The sequence below is a fragment of the Cyanistes caeruleus genome, chromosome 3 (assembly GCF_971803275.1).
Source record: "Cyanistes caeruleus chromosome 3, bCyaCae1.hap1.1, whole genome shotgun sequence".
Classification (NCBI taxonomy): Eukaryota; Metazoa; Chordata; class Aves; order Passeriformes; family Paridae; genus Cyanistes; species Cyanistes caeruleus.
In genome coordinates this window covers 2,476,448-2,503,226 of record NC_141703.1, presented here as the reverse complement: position 1 = coordinate 2,503,226, position 26,779 = coordinate 2,476,448, and the positions used below count along the sequence as shown (strand labels likewise).

The 26,779-nt window shown below is 44.7% G+C and overlaps 2 protein-coding genes across 17 annotated transcripts; one reads left to right on the top strand and one right to left on the bottom strand.

Moving 5' to 3' along the window:
* Nucleotides 1–260: 260 nt before the first annotated feature.
* CHAF1B (chromatin assembly factor 1 subunit B) lies at nucleotides 261–25,651 on the bottom strand. Of its 16 annotated transcripts, XR_015285342.1 has the most exons (20): nucleotides 25,573–25,651; nucleotides 24,985–25,115; nucleotides 23,885–24,017; nucleotides 23,635–23,752; nucleotides 23,126–23,229; nucleotides 22,206–22,302; nucleotides 21,003–21,087; nucleotides 19,974–20,067; nucleotides 18,908–18,977; nucleotides 18,728–18,819; nucleotides 17,567–17,729; nucleotides 16,888–17,337; nucleotides 16,064–16,155; nucleotides 15,312–15,684; nucleotides 15,025–15,152; nucleotides 14,200–14,371; nucleotides 11,064–11,132; nucleotides 9,186–9,248; nucleotides 8,612–8,721; nucleotides 261–1,238 (listed from the first exon to the last, which is right to left on the bottom strand). XR_015285342.1 is itself a non-coding variant. In XM_023926058.2 (14 exons), exons 2-14 carry the CDS (start codon nucleotides 25,108–25,110, stop codon nucleotides 15,563–15,565), a joined length of 1,746 nt encoding a protein of 581 aa, XP_023781826.2. In that variant the 5' UTR covers nucleotides 25,111–25,115; nucleotides 25,573–25,651; the 3' UTR covers nucleotides 13,520–15,562. The 16 variants fall into 16 exon arrangements, 3 of the variants coding, with proteins under 3 accessions (XP_023781826.2, XP_023781839.2, XP_023781835.2); XR_015285340.1 differs by lacking the exon at nucleotides 9,186–9,248; XR_015285341.1 differs by lacking the exon at nucleotides 11,064–11,132 and having other exon boundaries at nucleotides 9,186–9,252.
* CLDN14 (claudin 14) lies at nucleotides 404–1,813 on the top strand. The gene has a single exon (XM_086883945.1). The coding sequence runs from the start codon at nucleotides 404–406 to the stop codon at nucleotides 1,094–1,096; it is 693 nt and encodes a 230-aa protein (XP_086740071.1). The 3' UTR covers nucleotides 1,097–1,813.
* Nucleotides 25,652–26,779: the final 1,128 nt, after the last annotated feature.

The following is a 26,779-nucleotide window of genomic DNA, read 5'->3' as shown; positions in this document are numbered from 1 at the left end:
GAAATCATGTTTGTTTTTTTGAAGAGCCTGCTGGGAAGAGGAATATTTGCATTTCAAATATTTTTTTTTCCATTTCATAAATTGTCTTGAGTTCTCTTCCCAGCGGGCAGCACAAGGCTGTTTATACAAGGGAAGAGGGAAGCTTGCTTTCCCATTACTTCCACAAAAATACGATTAACAGCGATAACTATGCTAATTATTGCTCTTGGAATGCACCTCACTGGCTGGAGAGGCAATGCTTTAGGGTAATAATTAACTCCTTTTTCCCTCAATTACCTTTTATTAGGAGAGCAGGAGGTGTCAGAGTAAAACAGCCGCGTATCTTCCAAGAAAAGCTGGCGTTTTCCAAGGGAACCCAAGCGGAGGTGCCTCATTAAGAGAACGGGGCAGGACAAACATTCCCATGGCGAGCTGGGCCTTGGAGCTGCTGGGCTTCTCCCTGAGCCTGCTGGGCCTAATTGGGACGTTAATTACCACCGTCCTGCCGCACTGGCGGCGCTCGGCGCACGTGGGTACCAACATCATCACGGCCGTGGCCTACGTCAAGGGGCTGTGGATGGAGTGCGTGTGGCACAGCACCGGCGTCTACCAGTGCCAAGTGCACCGCTCCCAGCTGGCGCTGCCCGCCGACCTCCGCGCCGCCCGGGCCATGATGGTCATCTCCTGCCTGCTGGCCGTGCTGGCGGCCGGCGTCGCCGTGGTTGGCATGAGGTGCACGCACTGCGCCGAGGAGAGCCCCGCCAAGGCCTCCATCGCCGGCTCCGGCGGGATCGGCTTCGTGGTGGCCGGGCTGCTCTGCCTCGTGCCGGTGTCGTGGAGCACCAACGACATCGTTACGGATTTCTACAACCCCACGCTTCCCGCTGGGATGAAGTATGAGATAGGGCAGGCTCTTTATCTGGGATTTGTCTCCTCGGCCTTGACCATCTTGGGTGGTGCCCTGCTGTGCACGTCGTGCCTCGGGAACCAGACGCCTTTCCAGCCGCATTCCGGGCCTGGAGAGCCTCCCTCCTCCAGGAGCGCCTCCAAGGGCAACCACGCTCCTTCCCTGACATCTGCATCCCACAGCGGCTACAGGCTGAGTGACTACGTGTGAGTTCCGCGGGATCTTGGCCTCGGGAATCCCGTGCGTGGCACGAGGGAACTCGGAACCGGCGTTGAAGTTTGGCGTTGTTTATTCCTTCCTTTTCTTCCCTGAGGAGGAAAGGATGTGGGCACAGAACTGCTGCCTGCAAAACCTGGAAAATAAAGGCAAAAGGAGGCTGAGATGTTCCCAAGGCAGCACATCCCTGTCTACCTCCAATCACAGCTTTGCAGGCAGGTAATTCAAGGGGTATTTTGTTAAAAATGACGGTTCGGTTTGGAGTCGGTGCCCTGTGAAGCAGAGCTGGCCACATCTCTTTGTTTCTTCCCAAAAAAGACAGTTTCCCCTAAAACCTGGAATTTCTTGGGGATACACAGTGATTTCCAGCACTGATTGCCTGCTCAGTTCCTCATTTCCATAATTCATGAATATTTCGTCATGACAAGGTATTAATTTTGCTTTGACTTAAGTCTTTGTTTGTTTTTTTAGAGTCCCTTGAAATAAGAATTTCAGTGGCACCGTGACAGATGTATTTGACAGCCTGTTACAGCCAATATTTGAAGTTATATTACAATGTTTTGACCTGATCAAAATAAAATTTCAGCGCATTTTTGAAATGCATCACGAGGGAGACAAACCTTCTCAGAACTGGAGTTTATTACAAACTTTGGGAATAGAATGGAAACAGACATTTGATAGTAAATATACTTTAAAAATTAAAATTAAAAAGTCTCAGAATTTGTCACGTTTAGCTTTTGAGCAGATTTAGCATTCTACACAATCTCTGCGTTATAGGGAGTGGAAAAACCATTTCTAGAATCCTGTTCCCAAATCCCATGTAATGAAATGTGCTCATTTCTTAGGATGAATGCTGGTATTTTGTGCCTGAAGGTGCATTGGGGTTAGCAAGGATATTTCCATCCCCTCCAGTGATTTTTGGGGAACTTCCAGTGGGGCACAAGGCACCCTCCATGCCAACATTCATGGACTGTGACCACTGCTTGTCAGGAGTACCAAATCCAGACATTTCCTTCTAAGATCCTTACAAAATTCCATCGTTCCACAGGGCATTCAAACAATCAAAAATCAAAATAATGAGCAAAGAAGCCCAGATCTCTCCATTTCACATTACAGGCACGCACATCGTGACATAAAATTATGATAAAACAGAGAATCAATGGATTTCACTGAAATCAGAAATTTATACAACTTTCATCAGATGGACCAACACACTGAAAAACAACAATTCCAAGACCTAAGAGGCAGCAATCCTTCATTTGGCAAAAAAAAGAAAAAATTGTTTGCAATTATATTGTCACCTTGTTTCACCTCCAGAGCTGGGAGATTCTTAACATTTCCCATGGTTCCACTCTGAATCTTCCTTTTTGTGGCTGATCACCATTGCCTTTGGCTTGGTGTTGATTTGAATTGGGACAGAGGGTTTTCAGCGTTGATTCATGTTAACATCACGATTGTTTTTAAAAACAAATGGAATTTCTAAGCAATTTTCTGAGACCAACAATAATAGAAGTGATCTGGGACCTGACTTTGGGTATTTGTGGTGATAGGACAAGGGGAATGGGTTAAAACTGAAGGAGGGCAGGGCTGGATCTTGGGATCTTGGGCAGGAATTGTTCCCTGGCAGGGTGGGCAGGGGCTGGGATGGAATTGCCAGAGCAGCTGGGGCTGCCCCTGGATCCCTGGCAGTGCCCAAGGCCAGGCTGGACATTGGGGCTTGGAACAATCTACATTCATAGAGTCACAGAATCCCAGAATTATTTGGGTTGGGAAGGACCCTAAAGCCCACCCAGTGCCAGCCCTGCCATGGGCAGGGACACCTCCCACTGTCCCAGGTGCTCCCAATGTCCAGCCTGGCCTTGGGCACTGCCAGGGATCCAGGGGCAGCCCCAGCTGCTCTGGCAATTCCATCCCAGCCCCTGCCCACCCTGCCAGGGAACAATTCCTGCCCAAGATCCCAAGATCCAGCCCTGCCCTCTGCCCCTGGCAGCCATTCCCTGGCTCCTGGCCCTGCAGCCCTTGGCAATTGTCTCTCTCCAGCTTTCCTGGGGCTCCTTCAGGCCCTGCAAGGCCACCCTGAGCTCAGCCCAAAGCTTCTCCTGGCCAGGCTGAACAATGGCAGCTGTGCCAGCCTTTGCTGCCAGCAGAGCTGCTCCATCCCTCTGCTCATCCTGGAGCCTCCTCTGGGCTCTCTCCAGCAGCCCCAGCTGCTCCCTGGGCTGGGCCCCAGGGTTGGATACCAGTGCAAAGTGTTCCTGCAGGGGGTTGCAACTGGATGATCTTTAAGGTCCTCTCCAGCCCAAATTCTGTGGTCACTGACCCTGCAAACATCTCGGTGACCTCAGACCTTGAGGTGCAGGGAATGGGCACAAAGTGCACAAGAGCCTCTTAGAGAAGATAAGGAGACAAACTGTTCATGGTCCATGATGGATTTCTGGGATGTTTTTTTCAGCCCAATGGAGGTGGTCGATTCCTTGGGCTTTTCCTGTATTTCCATTCTAACAGATCCTGCCAAGTGATTTGATATCAACCTGAGGCAGGGCTTTGGACAGCCATGAATGCTGGAGCTCAGTTCCAGGGGAGGAAACGGGCTGTGGCTCATTAGGGGGGTGTTTGCCATATAATGATAAATTCATTCACTTGCCAGGGCTTGGTGTGGTGGGATTACTCCTGTGTAGGGCTGTTCTTACTGCAGCAATCCCCAGCCAGGCAGAATATGTGACAGGAGTAGGAACAGTTTATGAAATCCTGGCAAAAATACCTGGAAGTGCTCAGATATCAATAAAGAGGGAAATGGTTTCTTTCATAGAGCTGTGAACCAGTGGATCTTACCCCATGCTAAAACTGACATCCTTTCCTTTCCTTTCCTTTCCTTTCCTTTCCTTTCCTTTCCTTTCCTTTCCTTTCCTTTCCTTTCCTTTCCTTTCCTTTCCTTTCCTTTCCTTTCCTTTCCTTTCCTTTCCTTTCCTTTCCTTTCCTTTCCTTTCCTTTCCTTTCCTTTCCTTTCCTTTCCTTTCCTTTCCTTTCCTTTCCTTTCCTTTCCTTTCCTTTCCTTTCCTTTCCTTTCCTTTCCTTTCCTTTCCTTTCCTTTCCTTTCCTTTCCTTTCCTTTCCTTTCCTTTCCTTCTTTCTTCTCCATTTCTCTCTCTTTCTTTTCCTTCTTTTTTTTCTTTCCTTCTTTGATCTATGTAAGATGTTATCCCTTCCTTGAATGCCTTGCTTTGCCATGCAACATGAGAGAGATTTCCTTTTTCACTTGTTTTCTTAAAAGTTATAAATACAGCTTAGTCCCCACATTCCTATTTCCCACATTTCCTATTCCTATAAATAAGAGGCACCTGGACATGTTGATTCCCAACTTAATTCAGATCATCCTTTCCAATTCTTCAGCCCATGAAATCATGTTTAAACCTTCACTGAGAATCCTGACAGTTTCAGAGAGTTTCCCATAAACTCAAACATCTGAATGGGTTTCAAATGCTCTATGGACAAGAAAGGCAGGATAGACCCAACCTCCCCTCCTTTTTCCTGGGGGAAAAGGTGGTTAATTTTATTTTCTGCTTTAAGCAGGAAGAAAATGCATTAATTTCATTAGCTCACACTTCAAAGATGTTTGGTAAGCAAACTGTTGGGAAGTGGAGTGAATCAATGCAGAGATTTGACCTGTTGAGAGCACATGTAGAGAATTCATAGAGATGTGTGGATATTTCAAATGCTGGAATTCCGGCTCCATTGACTTCCCTGAGGTCACAATTTCACCCATAAGCTCATTATTATTGTCAATACTCCCAAATCTATTAGAGAGCTTTTAACTAAAAGGCCTCCAGAGCAAAGAGAATCAAAGTCAGGGGGATTTTTCCCCCTCAAAGGGATGGGATGGCAGGGAAAGGCTTTTGTTGGCCATTTCACAAAGTGTTTGGTATTGAGCAGAGCAGCTGCAACCCGTGGGATGTGTGAGCGAGTTCTCCCTTCCACTGGAGTCAAGGACAAGCAATTTTATTTTCAAAATGTCATAATCACTGGTATTGATCACCAGGGGTGCTCTCAGATCCATCCAGGCTCAGGCTATTGCCACTGTTGCTACCCCTGGCAATTCCAGCCCAATTAGGCTGCCTTGCTAATGAACCTCAGCTGCTTTTCACGGCTCTGTGTGGGAGAAAAGAGCTCATTGACAGAGCAATCCCAGCTCTGCCCTGCCCTGAGCTGCCTCTTCACTTTATTCAGTGAAATAAATATGTTATATGGAAAACACAGAGAGCAAAAGTTCAGAAGCATCAATAAGCCTTGAAAATCAGAGTTAGGACTGAAGTGCTTGGGAGGGGTTGTGGCTGCCCCTGGATCCCTGGAAGTGTCCAGGGCCAGGTTGGACACTGGGGCTGGGGGCAGCCTGGGACAGTGGGAGGTGTCCCTGCCATGGCAGGGCTGGATGATCTTGAAGGTCTCTTTTAACCTGGGTGATTCTGTGAAATACACGGTAAAGATCAGATAAAATAACACCAGATTTGGGTTACATCATGTTTGCAACGTTAGAACATTTTAAGTCCACTCACTCTTGAAAGGAAGTTGAGGATGAAGAATCTGGAAATTGGGACATATTTGGGAAAATTGAAATATTTTACTTTCACTGAACACTGTGAGCTCAGGGAATCAGCTTTGCACTAGCCAATGTTTTCTAGAGTTTTGTAGAATTAGCATTTGCTTCCTCTCCAAGTGAAAACTATCAAGTAAACCAGCAGGAGAAAAGTGGAAGCAAAGAAAAGGAATTCCCATCCCCAGTAAAATCCAATGTTCCTTTAGTGACCTGATCACGTAACAAATGAGGCAGTGCTGGATCCTGATCCCCACAAAACTCCTGGCACCATGACCTGGCAAATGTCACTCCCTCACCCCTGGGGTGAAGCTCTCCCAGCCCAGGGAGTCCCAGCTGTGCCCGATGCCCACCTTGTCCCCAGCCCAGAGCCCTGAGTGCCACGTCCAGCCCTTCCTTGGGCACCTGCAGGGATGGGCACTGCAAAGCTCCCTGGGCAGCCCCTGCCAAGGCCTGAGCTCCCTTTCCATGGGCAAATTCCTGCTGCTGTCCACCCTGAGCCTCCCCTGGCCCAGCCTGAGGCCTGAGCTCTCCTCCTGTCCCTGTTCCCTGGCAGCAGAGCCCGACCCCCCCGGCTGTCCCCTCCTGCCAGGGACTTGTGCAGAGCCACAAGGGCCCCCTGAGCCTCCTTTGCTCCAGGCTCAGCCCCTTTCCCAGCTCCCTCAGCCCCTCCTGGGGCTCCAGCCCCTTCCCAGCTCCCTCACAGGATTGATTCTCCAGAACCTTCACCACCCTCACCAGGAAAGATCCATGTCTGGAACAGAGGCAGAGACTGAATCTCCATGCCAGCTCCAGGTTATCTCCAGCAGCTCCTTCTCCCCATCCAAAGGAAAAGCTCATTTCAATAGAGAAATCATTTCAGGATGAGCTGAATTATCTGCTACATCTGATTCCAACTTCACTCCAAGGGAGCCAACTCCCAGTCATGTTTCACCTGAAAGCCTCTGGAAAAAGCCATCTCCAGCTCCCTGTGGGTTAATCACAGAATCCCAAAGGATGCAGCCAATAGCTCCTTCCCTTTTTAAACACAGTCTGAATTGGGTATTAACTACCTGCTGTGTTTGGCAGCTCTCTTATTCCTAAAATAAATAACTGTATGAAAAGTCATAAACTCTATATTGGACTTTTTCAGTTAAAAAAAAAAAAAAACAGAAAAAAATCAAAGCACTGTCAGGATTTTAGCAGCCTCAGTTCTTGCAGTAAATCTGCTTCCACAGCTGGTCCTGCTGTACTGTGTCCTTCAGCCAAGAGTAGCTGCAGTCCAACATTTCCTTCTTAAGCTATTCCTTACCCAGAGCAAAGCCAAGGGAATTTTGGACAGGGCTTGCCTGCTCAAAATTATGAATGTGCTCTTATTAGAGCAGGTTGCATGTTTTATATTAAATATTCATTCAAATAACAATCCAGCAAAATGTTTCTCGGGATAAGAGCTACTTTGGCTGAAAGGACACATTTTTCTTCCAGTCTCCACCAAAACTCGCCCATATTTATCATGTCCAGGATCTCAGGGCATTAATGAAGATCTTGCTTGAACTTGGTTGAGCTCCTTCAGCAGTGCCAGATCCTGTTCTCCTGTTTCAGAGCTGCACCAGTTCAGGAATTGCTTGGTTGTCACCAGGGAAAAGCCTTTTACAGGTTCCACTGCAGCTCATAAAAGGGGGGAAAAATGAAAAAAACAGGGGAAGAAAAAGAGGAAAGTGGCATTTTCCCTCCTGTCTGTGTTGAGCTGAGAGCCACAGTGTGTCTCGTAAAGTGGTTTGATTTCATGGAATCATGGAATGGTTGGGGGGAAGGGACCCTAAATCCCATCCAAAGCCACCCCAGCCATGGCAGGGACACCTCCCACTGTCCCAGCTGCTCCTAATGTCCAGCCTGGCCTTGGGCACTGCCAGGGATGGGAAATCCACAACCTCCCTGGGCACCCTGTGCTTCATCACCCTCGAAATAAAGAACTTCCTCCCAAAATCCCATCTGTCCCTGCCCTCCCTCAGCCTAAGGCCATTCCCTCTTTTCCTGCCACTCCATCCCTTGTGAAATGTCCCTCTCCAAGTCCAACCATGAAAGAAAGGTTTCCTCTAAACCCCAGAGAACTTCAGAACTTGTTCTGAGCCAAAGCTCCAGGAGCTGCTTCAATGAACCAAGTTAAAGACTGGCAATGTTGCCATCATGTGGCTGCTCCCAGCAAAAGCTCGGGCATCAGCCTGAATTTATTGATCAGAAAGCAGATTGCACCTGGATGCTGCTGCTCAAACTCAGGGACAATGTTTAAAGTTGTTATTGTTGGAGGAAAATAATATAATATAATATAAAATATAATATAAAAATAATATAAAAATTATTCTATAAAATATAATATAATAAAATATAAAATATAAAATAATAAAGTATAAAAAGTAAAAATAAAAATATAAAATAATAATATAAAATAATAATATAAAATAATAATATAATAATATAATAATATAATAATATAATAATATAATAATATAATAATATAATAATATAATATATAATAATATAACATATAATATAATATAATATAATATAATATAGTATTCTATGAAATATAATATAATAAAATATAATATAATAATATAAACTATTATAATATAATTTAAACTATTATAATATAATTTAAACTAATATAATATAAACTAATATAAACTAAACTAAACTAATATAATATAATATAAACTAATATAATATAAACTAATATAAACTAAACTAATATAATATAATACAATATAATACAATATAATACAATATAATACAATATAATACAATACAATATTTAGATTAAATATTTTTATATAAATAAAATATAAATTATTTATTTATTTATATATACAATTTATATACATAAAATATATAAATTATTTTTACAGCAAGAACATGTGTACAATGGATAAGGTGACATCACACCTGATTGTGCTCCTTGTCCTCGGGGATTTATAGATCGTATTGAAAACCTCACTCCAAAATTCACCTTGAGTTATCCAAGCAGAAATTCTAGAAGTGAAAATCCCCTCTTCCTACAGAAAGGAGAAGGAATAAAAAAGGACAAGGAATCACTTTCAATACTCTTTGTATTTGACATGGCTTGAAAGTGAAATTTTAACGTTCCAGCTCTGGAATTACTTTATCCTGACTGCTGTAATAATTCGTGATTTTTGGTGGTTTTATTATATTTTCTTTTATAATCCCTTCTTTGCAGTATCACATAAATTTTTCTACACTGACAAGAAAAATTCAAGGGAACAACTCCCAGAGCCACATCAGAGCAGCTGGAGCTGCCCCTGGCAAGGCTGGGCACTGGGGCTGGGAGCACCTGGGACAGTGGGAGGTGTCCCTGCCATGGATGGGGTGGGATGAGATGATTTTTAAGGTCCCCCCCAACCCAAACCATTCCATGATTTTGTGATTTATTAGGAATATTTCTTCCCTCCTTCTGGGAAGCTGAGAGTGAACAGAAACAATGGTGAATTTACCAGCCCACCTGCTCCAGGAAGCAGCACATCTCAGATCCTGGAAAAGTTCTCCCATTTTTTTGGTGGAAACCCTGCCTGGACATAAAATGCAGTTGTTTTATACTCATCCTTTCCCACTAGACAGGATTTCCCATTCCAAGGAATAACTGCCATGACAATAACCCATCTTTTCCCTGCACTGTCTGCTCAGAATTACATCATTTATCCACTAAAATGGAAAGTGTTTTGTGCTGTTCCTGCTGATCCAAGCAAGGAACTCCGATTTGACTGTTCCTGGCTGTCAATTTTCCCTTGCAATAATCCATCCCACAGCAGAGATGCAGATTTTTTTAGGGATTTCAAATTTCCAATATTGGAGCACAGAGCCAACACCTCCTCTCCTTGCAGAGTAAATCCACACCTCCTTCCCTGCCCTGCTATTTATTTGTAAGCACATCCAGCTGGTGCAACCCCACAGGAAAAGGGAAAAGAAAAATATCCAGAGGCTCCTGCAGCTCCTGGTTTGTAGGAGGAGAACTCAGTGAGCTCCAAGTACCATTCTGAACGTTATTTCAGCTTGGCAGAAATCAAAGGAAAAATTCCTGCCAAGCTTATTTATTTAACTTTGGTGGCTGAAGGGGAGAAGTTTACGCTGAGACAAAACCTGACATTATTTTAGATCAAAATTTAGCATTATTGAAACTCAAATCTTGAGAAGGAAAGGTGCACAAAGGAAACAATTCCCTTCAAAATGAAGATTTCCTGGTTAAACTCTCAGCAAGGAAAACATTTTAAGCAGAAAACACAAATAATTGGAGCACAAATAGGAAGATTTGGGGAGTTCAGCCCTGACAGAAAAGATGGCAACAACTTAAAAGACACAAACAGGTTCCTCTCCTTTCAGGAGCATCAGGTTTTCCCAGACATTGGAAGAGCCCAAATTTACACCCAGTTTCCAGACAGAAAGAAATCTGTGAACTTTTTTAATTATTCATGCTCTGAGAGGCAAATCCTGTTGGGTTGCAAGCCCAGAGACCTCAGGGCTGTGGCTTTTCCTGGGATTTTCCAGCTGAGGGAATGAGCAGCAGGATCCTCACCAGTATCAATGTCCCTGAGCTGGAAGTTTGGCAGCCACAGGAGGGAAAACTGCTCCCAGTTTGCCCATTCCAGCTTTTTTTGCTGGGAGATTCCAAGATGATGAGCATGGAAAAGCTTCTCCCACAGGGGTTGGGAAGGAGGAGCAGCCTCAGTGCCCCCAGTCCTGTCTCTCTGCAGCTCTGTCAGATGCCCTTGGAAAGGGAATGGCAGCATCCCAAAATCCCACCCCTGAGGAAGAACAGAGCTGCTGTGTGAGGCTGGGGCTGCTCAGGGAGAGGGAGAATTGGGAGCAAATGTTGGGATTTGACTTTGGAGAGTATTGGTCAAAGCACTGCTGAATGAGGGCTGAGAGATTCCTGAGCAGGGAAAAATACCTGGGGAAGCCCAGAGGGATTTGGGATGGGAGGGACCTTAAAAATCTTCCAGTTCCAACCCCCTGCCATGGCAGGGCCACCTCCCACTGTCCCAGGAGCTCCCAATGTCCAGCCTGGCCTTGGGCACTGCCAGGGATCCAGGGGCAGCCCCAGCTGCTCTGGCAATTCCATCCCAGCCTCTCCCCACCCTGCCAGGGATGAATTTCTCCCCTTTATCCAACCTAACCCCACTCTTTGTCATTTCAAAGCCATTCCCCCTTGTCCTGTCACTCCTTTCCTGTCACCTCCTCCAGGCACTGAACCTCTTCCCTCGGTGGATTTCTCTCCAAAACCCCAAATCCGTGCCAGTCTCTCCATAAAGACCCTGTGGATTGTTCCCACAGCCAGAGGTGTGGGAAATTAAATGGTGATTGGTTTAAATCAATTAACACTCACCTCTGGATGTGTGTCTGTGAGCAATGCAGAGACCATGGGATTATTACCAAAAAATATTCGGAAAATTAACTAAAATAAAGCATGGAAATAAAGTTTAACTAAATAATTATATAGCAATGAGCTTTATAGATAACAGCTTGTTCTAACAAACAAAATATTAAACTTTAAACTACCTTGTATCCTTTGTATAAACTAATTTTAAGAAACAATTGTAATCACTAAGACCAACAAGAGCTAAAAAGCTCTGCAAAAGCATTTTGGAACATGCTAACTTTGAGTTTTGTAATAACTGAGGAAAGAGCCTATGAAGGTATTTTTAGACAGGTTAAAGTTGGGAAGTTATTGGAAGAAAGCTTGCAAAATATATGCTGACTAACAAAATGTAAGCTTAGTTAAATAAACTGCTAAGAGAAAAAGATAATTTAAAAGATGAGAGACTAAGGAGACATCACCTTGGACCACCTCCCCAATAGATGTCCAAGAACCACAACTGCTGATTATGAAGAAAAAGCAAATAGAAAATAACTGAAGATTTGAGGAAATGCCTAGAATGGTGTAAGGGATGAACCTCTGAGACCTGAATTTGTGTGCTGCTGAGGGTACAGGCCCTCAATGCACCCAGCACTGTAAAAACTTGCTCACCTTTTATCAAACCAATCAATACATTTTTGAATTTCATATAACATGAAATTTATGAGCATGTTTGCACAATTATACATGAAAACAACTGTTAAAGTTAGATAGAAAAGCTGAAAGTGTGAGTGTGTAGATTAGAGAGTTTTCTTAAGTCACTGGGTGAAAAAGTTAAAGTTTAAAATTGTTTAGAAAGCAGAAGACAAGATGGAAGGTTTAGAATGTTGTTTCTTTTCCTTCTTTCTTCTTCATGTTCTTGTTCTTGAGGTTTTTTGGGTAATAGTGAGTGATTGGATAGAAAATGTCACAGTGCAGCACTCAGGTGATGGGTCATTGGGTCATTAAGAAAAATAATTTACATGTCTATTGTTAATTGGGTAAGAATGAGTATAAAGATAAAAGAACTGAATGGTTCGGGGCCGTTTTGTGCCTTCAAAGCCCAAAGTGAGGCACAAGTGAGGCCATTCTGTACCATCAGGAGAAAATGAACCAGATTGAGGTGAATTAAACTTGTGCAGAAAGTCTGGAGAGACCTGCCAGGTTTTGTGATAACATCCTAATAAACACGAGGAAGAAGATCCCAAGAGGCTTTGGAGTTTGTGTCCTGACCCAGAGGGCTGTGATAAACGGGACTCCCCGTGAGGGAACATCCCCAAGGAGCTCAGCTCAGAGGAGCTGAGAAATCCAGGAGTGAAAAGAAGTGCAGAAGCACAGCAGCAGAATTGAGAGAGAAATGAAACAAAAAAGATTTTTTTTAAAAGTTCCACTGGCAAGTCCAGCATTTGCATTTATAACAGAGGTTCTGCTGGATGTACAATCCTGGGAATCTGTGTCACCTCAGCCCATGATTAATCCAAGATTGTTTGGACACTCTGTAGTGCCAGTTCCTCCTGGAAAAGCCTCTGGATTCACTGAGCAGGAGAGGCTGTGCTCTGCTCACCACTGAAGTCACCCTGCTGCGTTTTCCTCTTCCCTGTAAAACCCCATTTGCTTCTTCACCATGTGGAAAGAAGCCTGAAATGATCAGTTTGTAGAACAAAACAAAGTAAAGAGGATGAAAAATGTCTGGGAGGATGGAAATCTGGAGTAAAGGGGAACTTCTGCTCAGTTTGCTTTGCTTTAGGGAATGCTGTCACCTGCTGGCAGCACAAAATCGGAATTTTGTGGCAAAAAAAGTCTCCCAATCCCAGAGGGGAAAAAAAAATCCCACAAAAAACCTCTCAACTAAAACCCAGCCTGGAAAATGAGGTGTTCTTGGATAACCAAGATCCTCATTGGGCTGAGGTTCCTGCAGAGGAATTCCCAAAGACACCAAACTCCCTCTCAGCTTCCTTCCCCATCCATTTCTTTTCCTCAAACACCAGTTTTGTCTCCTCCTCCAGCCTCTCTCCACATCCCAGCTGCAGTTAATCCATTCCTGTTCCTTTTCCTCTCCCACCTTTCCACTCCCTCCATTTCCATGGACACCCTCCTTCCACGTGGCCAGAGAAAATCAGGAGCTCCCCCAGGGCAGGAGCATCTCACACCTGCCTGATTAACACAATTTCCATTTTTCACAGGGACCACTGAGAGATTTGGGACTGCCAAAATTTGTCCCTGTGCTGGGCACAGGGCTGTGGCCAGGTTAGATTGAATATCAGGAAAAATTTCTTCCTGGAAAAGGAAGGATGCCCAGGGAAGCGGTGGAATCACATCCCTGATGTCATTTAATTCATGACATTTTTTGTTAGCACATAATCCATCTGCCTCTTCTTCAGGATCCTGCAGCTGCCAGAGCAGAAAACACCCAGAGTTCCCTGAAAAATCTGGTTTTTCTTGATTAATTTGATGGTCTTTATGTTATTTATTTGATAACAATGTTCATATAAACACAGGTAATGTGCAGACAAAATACAGAGTCTGTTTGGAATCCATGGGCAAGGATAAAGCAGATTTTGACCAGAAGGCAGTGGTTAATTAATGACAAGATAAATTAATATTGACAGCTGGGGAGCTAAAAATTAAATCTTCAACAGCACAGCAGCACAAGGTCTGGCTGTCTCAGAATTAATCATTATTATACAGCAAAAAGACTTTTCAGGAGCAAGACAATCATGAATCCTGACCCAGCTAAAAAGTTAAAAAATCTGGTGGAAACCCACCTGAAAAATTGCAAATTCCATTTGAAACCCATTTGAAAAATTGCAAAATCTACTTGAAAGCCATCTAAAAACCTACAGATTCTATTTGAAACTCATCTGAAAAATTTCAGATTCTATTTGAAACCCATCTAAAAAATTGCAGATTGTATTTGAAATCCATCTGAAAAATTGCAAATTCTATTTGAAATCCATCTGAAAAATTGCAGATTGTATTTGAAACCCATCTAAAAAAATGCAGATTCTATTTGAAACTCATGTAAAAAATTGCAAATTCTATTTGAAACCTGTCTGAAATATTGCAAACTCCACTTAAACCCATGTAAAAAATTACAAATTGTATTTGAAACTCCTGGTGCAGTTACCTCTAAATCCCTGTGGAACAAATCCTGCTCAGTTCAGAGGCTCACAGAAATATTTGGATTTTCAGGTGTCCACGTGTGATTTTATCCATGGCAAAGTGGTTTTTGATGATCCACAGGGCTTCCCCATTCTGCAGAAAGATGCTGAAGCCATCCATGGAAAAGCTGGAGCTGCCTGTGGAATTTCAGGAGGATCATTTTGCATCTCCCAACTGAGAAATGCTCTCAAGGCATGGACTAATTTTCCTCAAGCAAATCTAATTCTGGAAGGAAAATAAACTTTTTTTTTTTGAGAAAATTGATTGATATTAAAAAAAAAATGCAGAAATAGGGACACAGAAATCATCTTTTAAAAGATCTACAAGCAAGCCAGAGAAATAAATGTAATTAAACTCTTTATAATTCTTAACTAGAAAAAAGCCCAGGTTTAATTAAGTCTAACGAAGATCCATCCTCATCACAGTAAGAAAACAAAGATCCCACCAAGTTTCCAACAACTTTTTGCTCATTAATTGTTGAAATTTAACTGAAGGCAAGAGTTCATTTGCCTGAAGGACTGACAGAGGTGTTTGTTAATATTTCCTCCCTGTGAGACTTCTGGAACATTTGTATTTCTGCTTTTATGAAGTACTAAATGCTAAAAAGAAATTTTAGGTGTAGAAATTTCCCATCCACTGGATTGTGTTTTATTGGCTAAGGGAGTTAAGTTGGGGAAAAAGGGGAAATTTCAATGTACACACTCAAATCCTGCTGCCTCAGGAAAATCTAACACCTGCATTTAAGTCTAGAAATTAAACAAGTGAGAACTTTCTGCTGTTTCATTCTTACAGCAGCTCTTCAGAGGATTTCTTCCTTTTGCTTTCTTGTTTCTTGCAGTTAAATCTTCCCTTTTCTGCTTCCACATCCCAGTCCTGAGCTTTGCTGCTGCCTCACAGTGAATCAGCTACTGGTGAACACTGTTTTACACAAGAAATAAAACAAAATGTTGGAATGACACAATTTCCTCTTTTTTTAGGTCTTGAAGCATGTCAGATCTTATGAAAAAATTTGATTCTTTTTGCCAGACAGTTACTGGAAGACATAATGCTTTCTAAACATGGATTGAGGAGACTCACAGCTTACTGGATGGATTTTCAATCCCCAGATTTCCCTGATTTTCTTATTCTTGGAGTCACTTCCCAACTATTTCTCCTGCTGCAGAACCACATTCCTGAAACCTGGGTCTTCTACTGGCAGTTTCTTCACAGTTCTACATCAAATACACACAGGGAACTTGAACTGGGAATTGAGGGTTGAATTTTTGCAAGAAGAAATGTACTCAGACATGGCTGCTTTGACTTCAGGCTGTGAGGGGTCTGCTCAGCCTTTATTTGTTGGGCTCACAGCTGGTTTGGTCTCCAGCAGATGCAGGAAGGGGCAATTCCTCAGTCCTGGCACGTTTTGGTGCTGGGGGAGCTTGGAGGCTCTCATCAGATGGCAATGGACTCTCTGGAAGAATCAGACAGGAAAATAATTTCAAATTAATAAATTCAGATATTAAAAAAACAAACCCAAGCCTGGTCTGAGAGAGTCCAGCACCTGCAACAACGATAAGCTGCAAGTACAAAAGTCTTTAAAAGCTGGAGAACATCACACCCATGAATTTATCCTTGGGTTCACTGCTCTAAAACTGTAGGGACAATCACAATCAGCTGCCCCAGAGCAGGGAGAACACATTTCATACTGCCCAGAGCACCTTTCACATCAAAACAAACAAGAAGCTTCAGAATTTGCAGTAAGAGTGAGGATTTTTTTACAAAATAAACCTATAAGGGGAAAATCTGACTGGGAAGAAACTTGGCTGGTATTAAGAGCCACAAAAACTCACCGTGTTCCTGTTCTGAGGAAGGAGGGATGGGAGCTGGGTCTGGAAATGCAGAGGCTGGGGTGTCTGGCTTCAAGGAAATCAGGTTTATTCTCCTTTAAAAGAGCAGAAACAGTTAAATTGCTTTGTAGGCATCATTTCCACGAATATTTCACTTCAAGATTTAATTCCTACAGAATCAGTTAACTGCAAAGGTAGTTCAGACACATTCTACTGCACATTTCCCCTTCTTTTTACAAGTTGAATGGAGTATTACCCACTTCCAGCCCCCTGCCATGGGCAGGGCCACCTTCCCCTGGATCAGGGTGCTCAGAGCCCCAATACAATCAATACCTGGATTATTGAAAACTACTAAAAAAATACAACTTTCAGGAAGTCACCTAATCAGTGTTTTAAGTCCCACACTGAGGGCCTGTTTAGACTTGCACTCTTCTTAAAATGCTCTTTGGCAGAAGGGTGTTTAAACAGTTCTTGGCAGCTGAAGGCTTCAGGTGCTGTTTTTGTACAGAAAACTGGACCTGAAGACAGAGTCACAGAATATTCTGAGCTGGAAGGGACCCACGAGGATCAAAGCCCAACTCCTGGCCAAGACAGACACACCTTTTCTTGTGAAGGGTCAGGTGAATTTGCTGCCTCACATTTCAGGCAGAAAAACCTAAAAGCTCCATGTTTAGGAGACAACAAAAAAACTCCACATCAAGACCTGGCTCTTCCACTCAGAGCCAGGGCTGGGAATTTGTGTGCAAAGCTCAGCCTTTAAATGCAGCACAAACACAGCTTGTCTTGGCCCCTGTATTTATGCCTGGAAGGGGCACCAGAAATCTCACCTGGGTGTTTTGAAACAGGACTGCAGAGTGGTGAGGGTGACCCTCCTGGGCTGGGGGGCTTTGCTGCTCTGGGTGGCTGCCTGGCTGCTTCTCCTCTCCTCTGAGGATGGCACTGGAAGGGTTTTGATGCCAACAGGGGTGGAAGGGGATGGCACTGGAAGGGTTTTGATGCCAACAGGGGTGGAAGGCAGCTCCTTCCCAGCAGTGCTGGGGGTTCGGGGTTGGACTGGGGGATCCTTGCTGGGAGGGGTCCCCTCTGCCAGCCTGGAGCCTGGGGAAATCACTTTGTGGCTCTTCTTGGCTTTCTTGTCTGCTGCTGCTGCACCAGGAGTTCTGACATGGATCTGGGGCTTTTCCTTCAGGGGTGTTCCCAGCTCATCCTCCTCGAAGGTGACAAAGGAGCAGTACCCGTCCGTGGAGGAAATGGCCAGGAAGGATCCGTCACTGGACCTGTTTGGGATTTATTTTTTGCCATTAAAGGCCATGATTTTACTTCAACCCTCACCCAACTGATTAAGAGCCATCATTCTGTCATTTACAGAGCAAAACATTGCTGCTCAGACACTGAGTGACCACTGAGTGTGTGTCATAAATGAAATATCAGCCCAAAGTGCAGAAGTGGACATGGAAAAAGGACATTTCCCCCATCACAATAAATCTTAGGAATGCAATTCCTTACCATGAAATGTCACTCAGGGTGTGGTAGTGGATGTTGGAGACATAACCAAAGGGGAAGGACTGCTCAGTGTCATAAAAAAGCACAGAATCTTCTGAAGCAACAGCAAACACCAATCGATAGGGGAGGTTAAACAGGGCAGGGGGCGATTTGGGATTGGTTTCATCTGCAAAGAAATGGACAGACAGGATTCCCTTTGTATTTCTTGCAAGATAGTGACTGCACTCAGCCATTAATTTAAATAAAATTACATCATCTATCAGTATAAACACTGAGCAGACAGCTCTTGCATAAAATGTAAAATTTAACATTTCTGTTGTCTGAAATTTACCCTTTATTTTCTTAGCTGAAAAAAAAAATTGGCAGCTTTCTCACTCTGGATCACTAATGTTTTGTTTTGTAAATTTTCCCCTCTATTTTCCAGCTGGAATTTTTCCAGTATATTTATATGAGCTTTAATATTGAAATCTCCCTTTAGAGGAGCTACAGAGACCGACTGCAGACCCCTCATCTCCTTCCTTTGCAACACCATGGACCTAAAATTATGATGGAAATAGAACAGGTAAATCTTGTAGGGAATACTACAAATTTAACCTCTAAAGAAAGGAGCCAAGCTCTGCCTTTTCACCAGTGTCAGTCTTGCTAAAGTACAAACATCCCCAGACCCACAATAAAGCTGGATTAAATAAATAAAAACTCAATTCTTGTGTAACTGCACACAATCCTGTCCCCAGCTCAGAATTCCTGTTCTGCCCAGTAACACCAGCACTGCTTCCTTGAATAAACACCGGTGGTTTCAGCAAACTATTCCAACTCCTTGTGATGTGGGCAGTTGAGACTAACAGGAATTATTGCACTGCATTGCTCCTCTGGTGCTAAACCAGGTTATTTATTTTGAACACAAAATGGTTAACAGTTCAAGGAAAATATTTCACAGTGTTTCTGCAGCCTGAGAGGCCAAGGAACAACATTTATCCACCCTACCAAAAGCCACTCATGAGGGACTTGAGGTGAACTCAGGGCCTCAGAATCAGGAAACAGCTTCTCAGATGTGGTACAGCACTGTCTTAGAGGACATGCAGAAAGGCTGGGGCATAAAACAATGTCCAGCCACATCTTTTCCCAGATTTGCTGGGAGTTCCCACTCCCTGAAGCTCCCCATACCTTTAGCAGAGGCTCCTCTCAGCTCAAAGTACACAGGACAGCAGCGAACAGCCAGAGTTCCCTTGCCAGGACAGGGCAGGTGACCCACGGGCCTTCAGAGAGAACCAGGAGTTCAGATTTGCACTATTTGAATGGCTTCTTTTGAAATAAAACCAGATTTTTATCTCACTAAAGCCCTACCTTTTAAGATTGTTTCTGGAGAAAACATAGGTGGTGTTTGTAACGTTCTCTCCTGATTCCACGCAGCCAGCTGCAAAAACAAAGGTTCCAGCATTACTCATCACCTCAGAGAGCTCCTGAGCACACACCTTGTGTCCATAAACATTCCAGTTCCTGGGAATCAGGCTTCTCCATAAACATTCTAATGCCCAGGAATTAGGCTTGTCAGTTGGGCAAAAGCTGAATACAACTTAAAAAGGCATCCCAAATATTTATTTAGTGCTGGTTTTGTTTCCCTCATACACTTCCCTCTTCAAAGCTGCTTTTTTGATGTTGACAGACATCAATAAAAGCAGGGTTTGGACAGGCACACACCAATCCCTCCTTGCAGGGCTGTTTTTACTCTGAGTGCAGAATGTTCTGAGGGAAGGACCCAAACAGAGACCAGTCAAAAAAACCCACTCAATTTATCCTTTGTTTCTATCTTAAGACTTCTGGTGTTGCAATTTATTCAACAAAACGCCATAAATATCACTTTTATCATGGGAGAAAGTTGATGTTGTGCAGTGTTAATGGACAGTATTGTGGAGTTTTTATTTTCTTCAATAGGGAGAATGAAGAATGGCTTAATTAGGATAGATCAGCATCCCTGAGATGTAGGAAATACTGAAGAACATGCCAATTAGGATATAATAGGAATGAGAAAAGGCCTGGAGCAAAGGAGGCTCAGGGGGCCCTTGTGGCTCTGCACGAGTCCCTGGCAGGAGGGGACAGCCGGGGGGGTCGGGCTCTGCTGCCAGGGAACAGGGACAGGAGGAGAGCTCAGGCCTCAGGCTGGCCCAGGGGAGGCTCAGGGTGGGCAGCAGCAGGAATTTGCCCATGGAAAGGGAGCTCAGGCCTTGGCAGGGGCTGCCCAGGGAGCTTTGCAGTGCCCATCCCTGCAGGTGCCCAAGGAAGGGCTGGACGTGGCACTCAGGGCTCTGGGCTGGGGACAAGGTGGGCATCGGCCACAGCTGGGACTCCATGACCTTGGGAATCTTTTCCAACCTCAGTGACACAACCCAAGCCACAGGAGATGTCCCCACACCTGGAGTGAGCAGGTAGGAGCCATCAGGAGTGAAGCTGAGCCTGCGGAAAAACGACTTCATGCTGTCATCGTGAAACATCCGAAAGCTCCGCGCCTGCGACACGGAAAACAGGATTGTGGAAAAGGCCAGGAATGTGCCAGCTGCAATCCCAGCGAGACAAAACATCCACTTGGACACTCCAGCCTGATGGAACTTTTCAAATAAAACCTTTTAAAAGCCATAACTCCTTCGAGCTCTCTAGAAATTCTTCAGAGCTAAGAAAAATAGTCCTTGATCCCTCTTGAGCTGCAAAGCAAAACACTCCCAGAGCTGTCACCTTAAAGCAGCCATCAAAAAATAGTCATAACCTGGAGAACAACATTATTTAACACCCAGTGGTGCTCAGGCAACTCATTCTAACCCCAGGATTAGAGGTTGAAAGAGAATTTCTCTCATGGCAAAGTGCCTGCTCTGAGTCTGTTCTTCAGGGTCTATAAAAACTCTTAAAAATGTTTTTCCCCAAAAAGAAAAGGAGTGAATAGAAGGAATTAAGGAAATTATAGCCAGCTTGGAGGTGTTATTTTACTATCATTTAAAGCTTTTTGGGAGGGGAAAAAAAACTTTGTTTTTCCTCTTAGGATTATAATTTCCTAAATTATCCCTAATTCATATTTTTCTACAAAATCTAACTACCTCCTTAAAAATTCCAGACTGTTAGCTTTAAAATATTATTACTGTGTCACATCCATTAATAAACTCCCAGCTACTGCCAGGTATGTTTGAAGGTTTTCCTGTTAAGAACTGTTTTTTTCCACACTTTTTTAAACTTTTACAACAAAGGGATTGTGTTACTTTAATCAGCAAGAAACTTTGTGGATGTTGTTTCGGGGTGATGATGGTGGGAGTGGATGAGCCTGAAGGTCCCTTCCAAGATGATTCTGTGACATAATTATTTGCATGGAAAATATTTGATCCTTTGGTTTCATGGAACAGAAAGTTCAGCTAAAAGAGACCTCAGCAGAGTTTCCAGCCCCAGCAGAACCACGTACCTCTCCTTCAGCTCCTGACCCCGATGGCATCTTGGTGACATTGAAGGCCACTCGCTTGGTTTGGGTGCTGTAAACCCGCAGGACCCTGCAAGGGAGAGCAGAGAATTCCAGCAGGGAATTATGGAATCCTTTGGAAGGGACATGAAAAATCATTCCCATGGCAGGGACACCTCCCACTGTTCCAGGAGCTCCCAATGTCCAGCCTGGCCTTGGGCACTGCCAGGGATCCAGGGGCAGCCCCAGCTGCTCTGGCAATTCCATCCCAGCCCCTGCCCACCCTGCCAGGGAACAATTCCTGCCCAAGATGCCAAGATCCAGCCCTGCCCTCTGCCCCTGGCAGCCATTCCCTGGCTCCTGGCCCTGCAGCCCTTGGCAATTGTCTCTCTCCAGCTTTCCTGGGGCTCCTTCAGGCCCTGCAAGGCCACCCTGAGCTCAGCCCAAAGCTTCTCCTGGCCAGGCTGAACAATCCCAGCTCTCACATGAACAGTCTCCTTTCACCCCAATTTTCCTAAAAATGTCCCAGGACCTCTCTTCTCAGTCAGCATCTCAAAATATAAATCTGGACCCCAAATTAACCGTGAATTAAAATTCTTCTCACAGGAGACACCCCCAAAGGGATGTGCTTTAATGACTAAAGAACCAAAGAACCCCTTGCAATGTTTGGACTCCACAAGGTTTGGCAAGTCCCAGCACATCGATTTATGGAGGAATAAGGGAATTAGGAAACAGGGAACTGCCAGGCTCTTCCTACCTGCACTGTAGGTTCTTCAAGAGTAGGAATTCATCTTAAAAACAACTAACTACATCTCTATCTGTTATAGCATCATGGAATGCTTTGGGCTGGGAGGGACCTTAAAGATCATTTAATTCCACCCTTCCAGGCTGCTCCATGCCCAGGGATGAATTTATCAGCTCACTAACACAACCACTCTCTTAACGAGTATCAATAATGATCAATAACATGAAAACTTCATTCCTAAAGGAAGACTCCTACAAAAGTTTATTTGCTGCTAAGAGAGACTTCAGGAATCATTTACCACAAACCAAAAAATGAACTCAAATATCATTTTGCTCTCACACCAACCTGCTTAGACCAGAAAGTGAATAAAACAAAACCTCATGTTTATCTGACACCCTTCCTCTTTTAATTCATCCTCCTGGAAAAAGGAACATTCAGGAAAACCACTCAGACCAAGAGCTCACCTGTCACAACTCAGGGTTGCAATATACTGGCCTAGAGGATCCCAGGTTACTCCTTGGACATAACTCTTGTGCTCATTAAATATTGAAACTTTCTGTCCTGAAATTACAAACAGCTTTCAGATCATAAATTTGAAAGTGTTTCCAAACATTTTAGACATAAAACAAGACCAAAAAAAAAATGCTTGAAAATGTAAGGAAATAATTTTTTAAACATAAAAGTGTTCATTGGATGGTGGCTGAAAAAAATATCAGAGAAAATTGCTTTTCAAGTGCCAGTTTAAGGTTTGTTCAATACAAATTTAATAATTAATTAGAATGAATATTAGATTTAATATTAGAACTCAGATAAGCAAAAGCAGGAGCTCTCTGACCCCACTGATGTTCCACAAGGGAAGGTCTCAGAGCCAAAACATTGATGAGAAAAACTTACAGAGAATTTTAGAAATACTTTGATGAGACAAAGTTACAGAGGGTTTTAGAAAAACTTGGTTGAATACTGGCCACAGGTAGGATTTTTCCTATTATTTAAGTATTGCTTTCTTGCAAAGAAATACCAGAAGCTGACAAGTTTCAAAGAAAATAAACAGCTTTTCAAAAGGAAGACACAAACAGAGCTGAGGCCACGCTGCACAACACCAAAAAGTGGAGTAAGGAATATAGAATATGTTTGTGCAAGAGTTTTGGGGGGTAAAAAAATGTGTGAAGTTATTTCCAAGGTGAACAGATTCCTCAGGTGTAAATTTTGCTGGCCTGCGAATATTTTACATCTATTTATAGAAGGGCCTCACAAACCCAGGAAATCACACAAAGAAAACAAGCACAAAAAAAGATGTTTCCCCATTTTTTTGGGGGGTGGGAAATGCCAAGAGGCACTTCCAGCAGATCTGGAATTCCCAGGGATAACTGCAGCATTTATTTACCTTTATTGACATCCCACATGATTGCTGTGTTATCCACAGAAGCAGATGCCATGTAATTTCCATCTGAGGTCCAACAAATGTCATACACATCTTCCAAGTGGCCTCTAGAAGGCAGGAGAAACCAATTATTAATTTGAAAATTAAAAGCTACGTGTAAATATGAGTTTCACGAATTTTTAGGTTAAAAAAAGAAAATATCAAGAGGCTCCTGCTGGTGCTTCAAGCACTTCTGCAACTCTTCTCACATCAGCCTCAGCAGCTGCCAGGAACTGCTCCCTCAGTTTGAACCCACTGCCCCTTGTCCTGTCACCACCTGATTATTTAAAATGTCCCTCTCCCTCCCTTGTCTGAGTCCCATTAACAGGGAATTAAAAGGATTAATATCAGAGCAAGCAAACTGCAGACAGCCCTGGAGTTCTACACACACTGAAAACTGCACCAAGTGATAAAAGCCACTGAGGAAACAGAAACACTGAAAAGGCAACCAAACTCACCAAAAAATAAATTACCTCAAAGTTTTCACGACTGCCCAGTTCTCCTTGTTGAGCTGAGCTTCATCTTCATCCTGAAAAACCAACGGCTCCAACTCTTTGCTGTCATTCAGCTTCCACAGCAAAATGACGGCGTCTGTAGAAGAAATCAGAGGAAGCTGCTTTATTTCCCATTCCCTTTTGTTCACACAAAATGTAATGAAGGTGGATTTAATTTAGTTTAACTTGAAAACAATCCTGGATGAGACAGAGGAGAAGCAGCTCTCACCATCCCCTCCTGAGGCCAGGATCTCCCCACTGGGAGAGAAGCGCACGACGTTCACGGCCTTGGTGTGGCGCGCCAGGTTGGACAGGAATTCCACGATGGCTTTTCCATCCGGGCCTTTCTCCACTTTCCAGATCTAGTTATGAGAGTGTTACAGCTTTGGAGGGCAAGATGTGATGCCACAGGATCATCAAGGTGGGAAGGGACCTCCAGGACCATCCAGTGCCACCCCAGCCCCAGCAGCATCGCCCCAAACCCTGTCCCCAAGGGCCACATCCAGACTCCTCTGAGACAATTCCAGTGACTCCAAACCTCCCTGGGCAGCTCATCCCAAGGCCTGACTGCTCTTCCAGGGAAATTTTCTTTCCCTATGTCCAACCTGAGCCTCCCCTGGTGCCATCTGAGGCCATTTCCTCCTCTCCCTTCCCTTGGGACATGGCAGCAGAGCCCCCCCACTGCCCCTCTTGTTAGGGAGCATCTTTCATATCAAAGAAAACTGACATTTTTCTAGCTCTAAAATATGTATTTAAAAATCCCCAAAACATATGCACCATCAGGGAAGGGACACTGGTCAATTTGCCAGTGAGGAAGTTAAAAGTTTTATCTGAGACAGCTGGAATAAGTTACTACAGAGACTATTTACAAGAGTATGTAATGACAAGGGGGAGTGGATTCCAAGTAAGAGAGTAGGTTTACACTGAATATTAGGATAAAATTCTTCCCTGGCAGGGTGGGAAGGGCTGGGATGGAATTGCCAGAGCAGCTGGGGCTGCCCCTGGATCCCTGGCAGTGCCCAGGGCCAGGCTGGACATTGGGGCTGGGAGCAGCTGGGACAGTGGGAGGTGTCCCTGCCATGGCAGGGCTGGCACTGGATGGGATTTAAGTCCCATTCCAACCCAAAACACCCTGTAATTCTATAGACAGCTGTACAGTCTTACACTCTTTCCTGGAACCATCCACTCACCGTGGCACCAATACCTGCCAATAACCCAATCTTTTCGATAATGAAACCAAGCCGATATTTTGGCTAAGGAAACCAACCCGGTATTTTGGCTCACAAACCCGCACAGCCTGCACCCGCTCCGGGCCCAGGCTGAACTCACCCTCACGGCTGTGTCCACCCCTGCCGAGGCCAGGCGATTGATCCTCCCATCCGCTCCATGCTGGAAGTCCAAGCTGTAAACCGGCTCCTTATTGTGCCACACGATTTCACAGGTGATGACTTTCATGTTTCCTGCAGAAAACAGAGCAAACTCCACATCAATTCTTGTTTCTTATGGCTCAGGAGGCCAAACTTGGTGCAGATTTCCCAGGCACCGCTGGCAGAGCCCGGAACTGCACTGCAGACATTGACAGGATGCTTTGAGGGAGGCCGTTTCTAAAAGTTGTGATTATTACGCCTAAAGTTCCTGTTTGGGGCTTGCAAGAGGATGGTATCGAGCCCTGTGCATCGGTTTAAGACTTGAGAGAAAAAAACTTTTTTAGGGTAACAACCCCATCTGGAATCCAAACAACGAGCGGGCACGGGCGGCCCGGCGCGGACAGGGGAATGGCAGAGGAGGCGCTGGCCGCTCCCGGAGCCCCGGGGATCCCCAGTCCCGCTCTCCGGACCGCGGGGAACCCCGATCCCGCTCCCCAGAGCCCCCAGACCCCGGCCCGGCTCCTCCCGCCCGGGTCCCCCCCGCCCTCACCTGAGCCCGCCCGCGGCTCCCGCGCGCTCTCGCCTCAGCCCGCCCCGCGCATGCGCGCGCCCGCTCCGCGCGCTGCCTCAGGAGCCCTCAGGGGCTGCTGGCGGGGGCAAACCCGCAAAAATATCAAGAATAAACCTCAAATTTAAAAAGCCCAATGCTTGCACCTTCTCAAAACAGTGTGGTTTTTTGTTTTCATTTTGTTTTGGTTTTATTTTTTTAATTTTTTTTTTTAATTTCACAGGCATTGCTGTGCTTGACTGGTGTAAGTACATAAAAATCCTAAAGGGTAACGTGTCCCCAAACTTCCCTGTTTCAAATGCAATCCTCTTGCCAGGAGAAAATAAAAATAAATAAATAAAAAATAATAATAGTCATCATCATCATCATCATCATCATAGTGAGATAACAGCTTTTTCTTTCACTCTTGCCCACAGGAAGAAGAGCCTCTGGGCAGAGGTTGAAGCCCAAAATGGTGCTCTGAGAGCTCCCCAGGCCAAACACGGCCTCACGCAGCAGGCGAGGGAGCAGCAGAGAACAAAGGAAGATTAATTTTATATCACAGAATCATAAAAGGGACCTTAAAGCTCACTTCATTCCACCCCCTGCCATGGCAGGGACACCTTCCACTGTCCCAGGCTGCTCCAAGCCCTGTCCAAGCTGCCCTTGGACGCTTCCAGGAGCAGCCAAAGCTTCTCCGGGAATTCCATCCCAGGGAAGAATTTCATCCTAGTATTCAATGTAAACTTACTCTCTAAATTTGAAGCCATTCCCCCTTGTCCTGTCACTCCATCCTTTGGAAATTTGTCTCTCTCCATCTTTCATGTCACCTCCCTTCAGATACGGGAAGACCACGATTAGGTCACCCTAAAACCTTCTCCAGGCTGAACAATCCCAATTCTCTCAGCCTTTCTATTCCTACGGGAGAACTCTTCATTGTCATCCCTGTGTCACAGCTCACTGTCATTGTCCTCCTACTCTCTGGACAACCCTTGAATTCTGGAATCTTCTTTGGACAGCCCAAGGGCTGCTTCGGCTCCGGCACAAAGCTCTGATCCTTCCCAGCCTTGTGCTGTGCTCCATGGCAGGAGCCCCCAGCTTGGAGACACAGGGGCCGTACCCTCCTGTGCCACCCTCCTGGGGGACAATGACAATGAGCATGGGGCTGTTGGGCTGCAGGAGAATCCCAGGATGGGCTGTGGGGCTGTGG

Bases quoted from the DNA above. Each gene is read 5' to 3' on its own strand.
- CLDN14 (XM_086883945.1), top strand. From the start codon at position 404: ATGGCGAGCTGGGCCTTGGAGCTGCTGGGCTTCTCCCTGAGCCTGCTG.
- CHAF1B (XM_023926058.2), bottom strand. From the start codon at position 25,110: ATGAAAGTCATCACCTGTGAAATCGTGTGGCACAATAAGGAGCCGGTT. The intron at 21,088-22,205 runs GTGAGCTCTTGG...TCTCCCTTGCAG, and splicing joins GCAACCCTGAGTTGTGACAG to GGTCCTGCGGGTTTACAGCA. The intron at 17,338-17,566 runs GTAAGGAATTGC...AATCCCAAACAG, and splicing joins ACCCTGAGTGACATTTCATG to GTCCAGTGACGGATCCTTCC.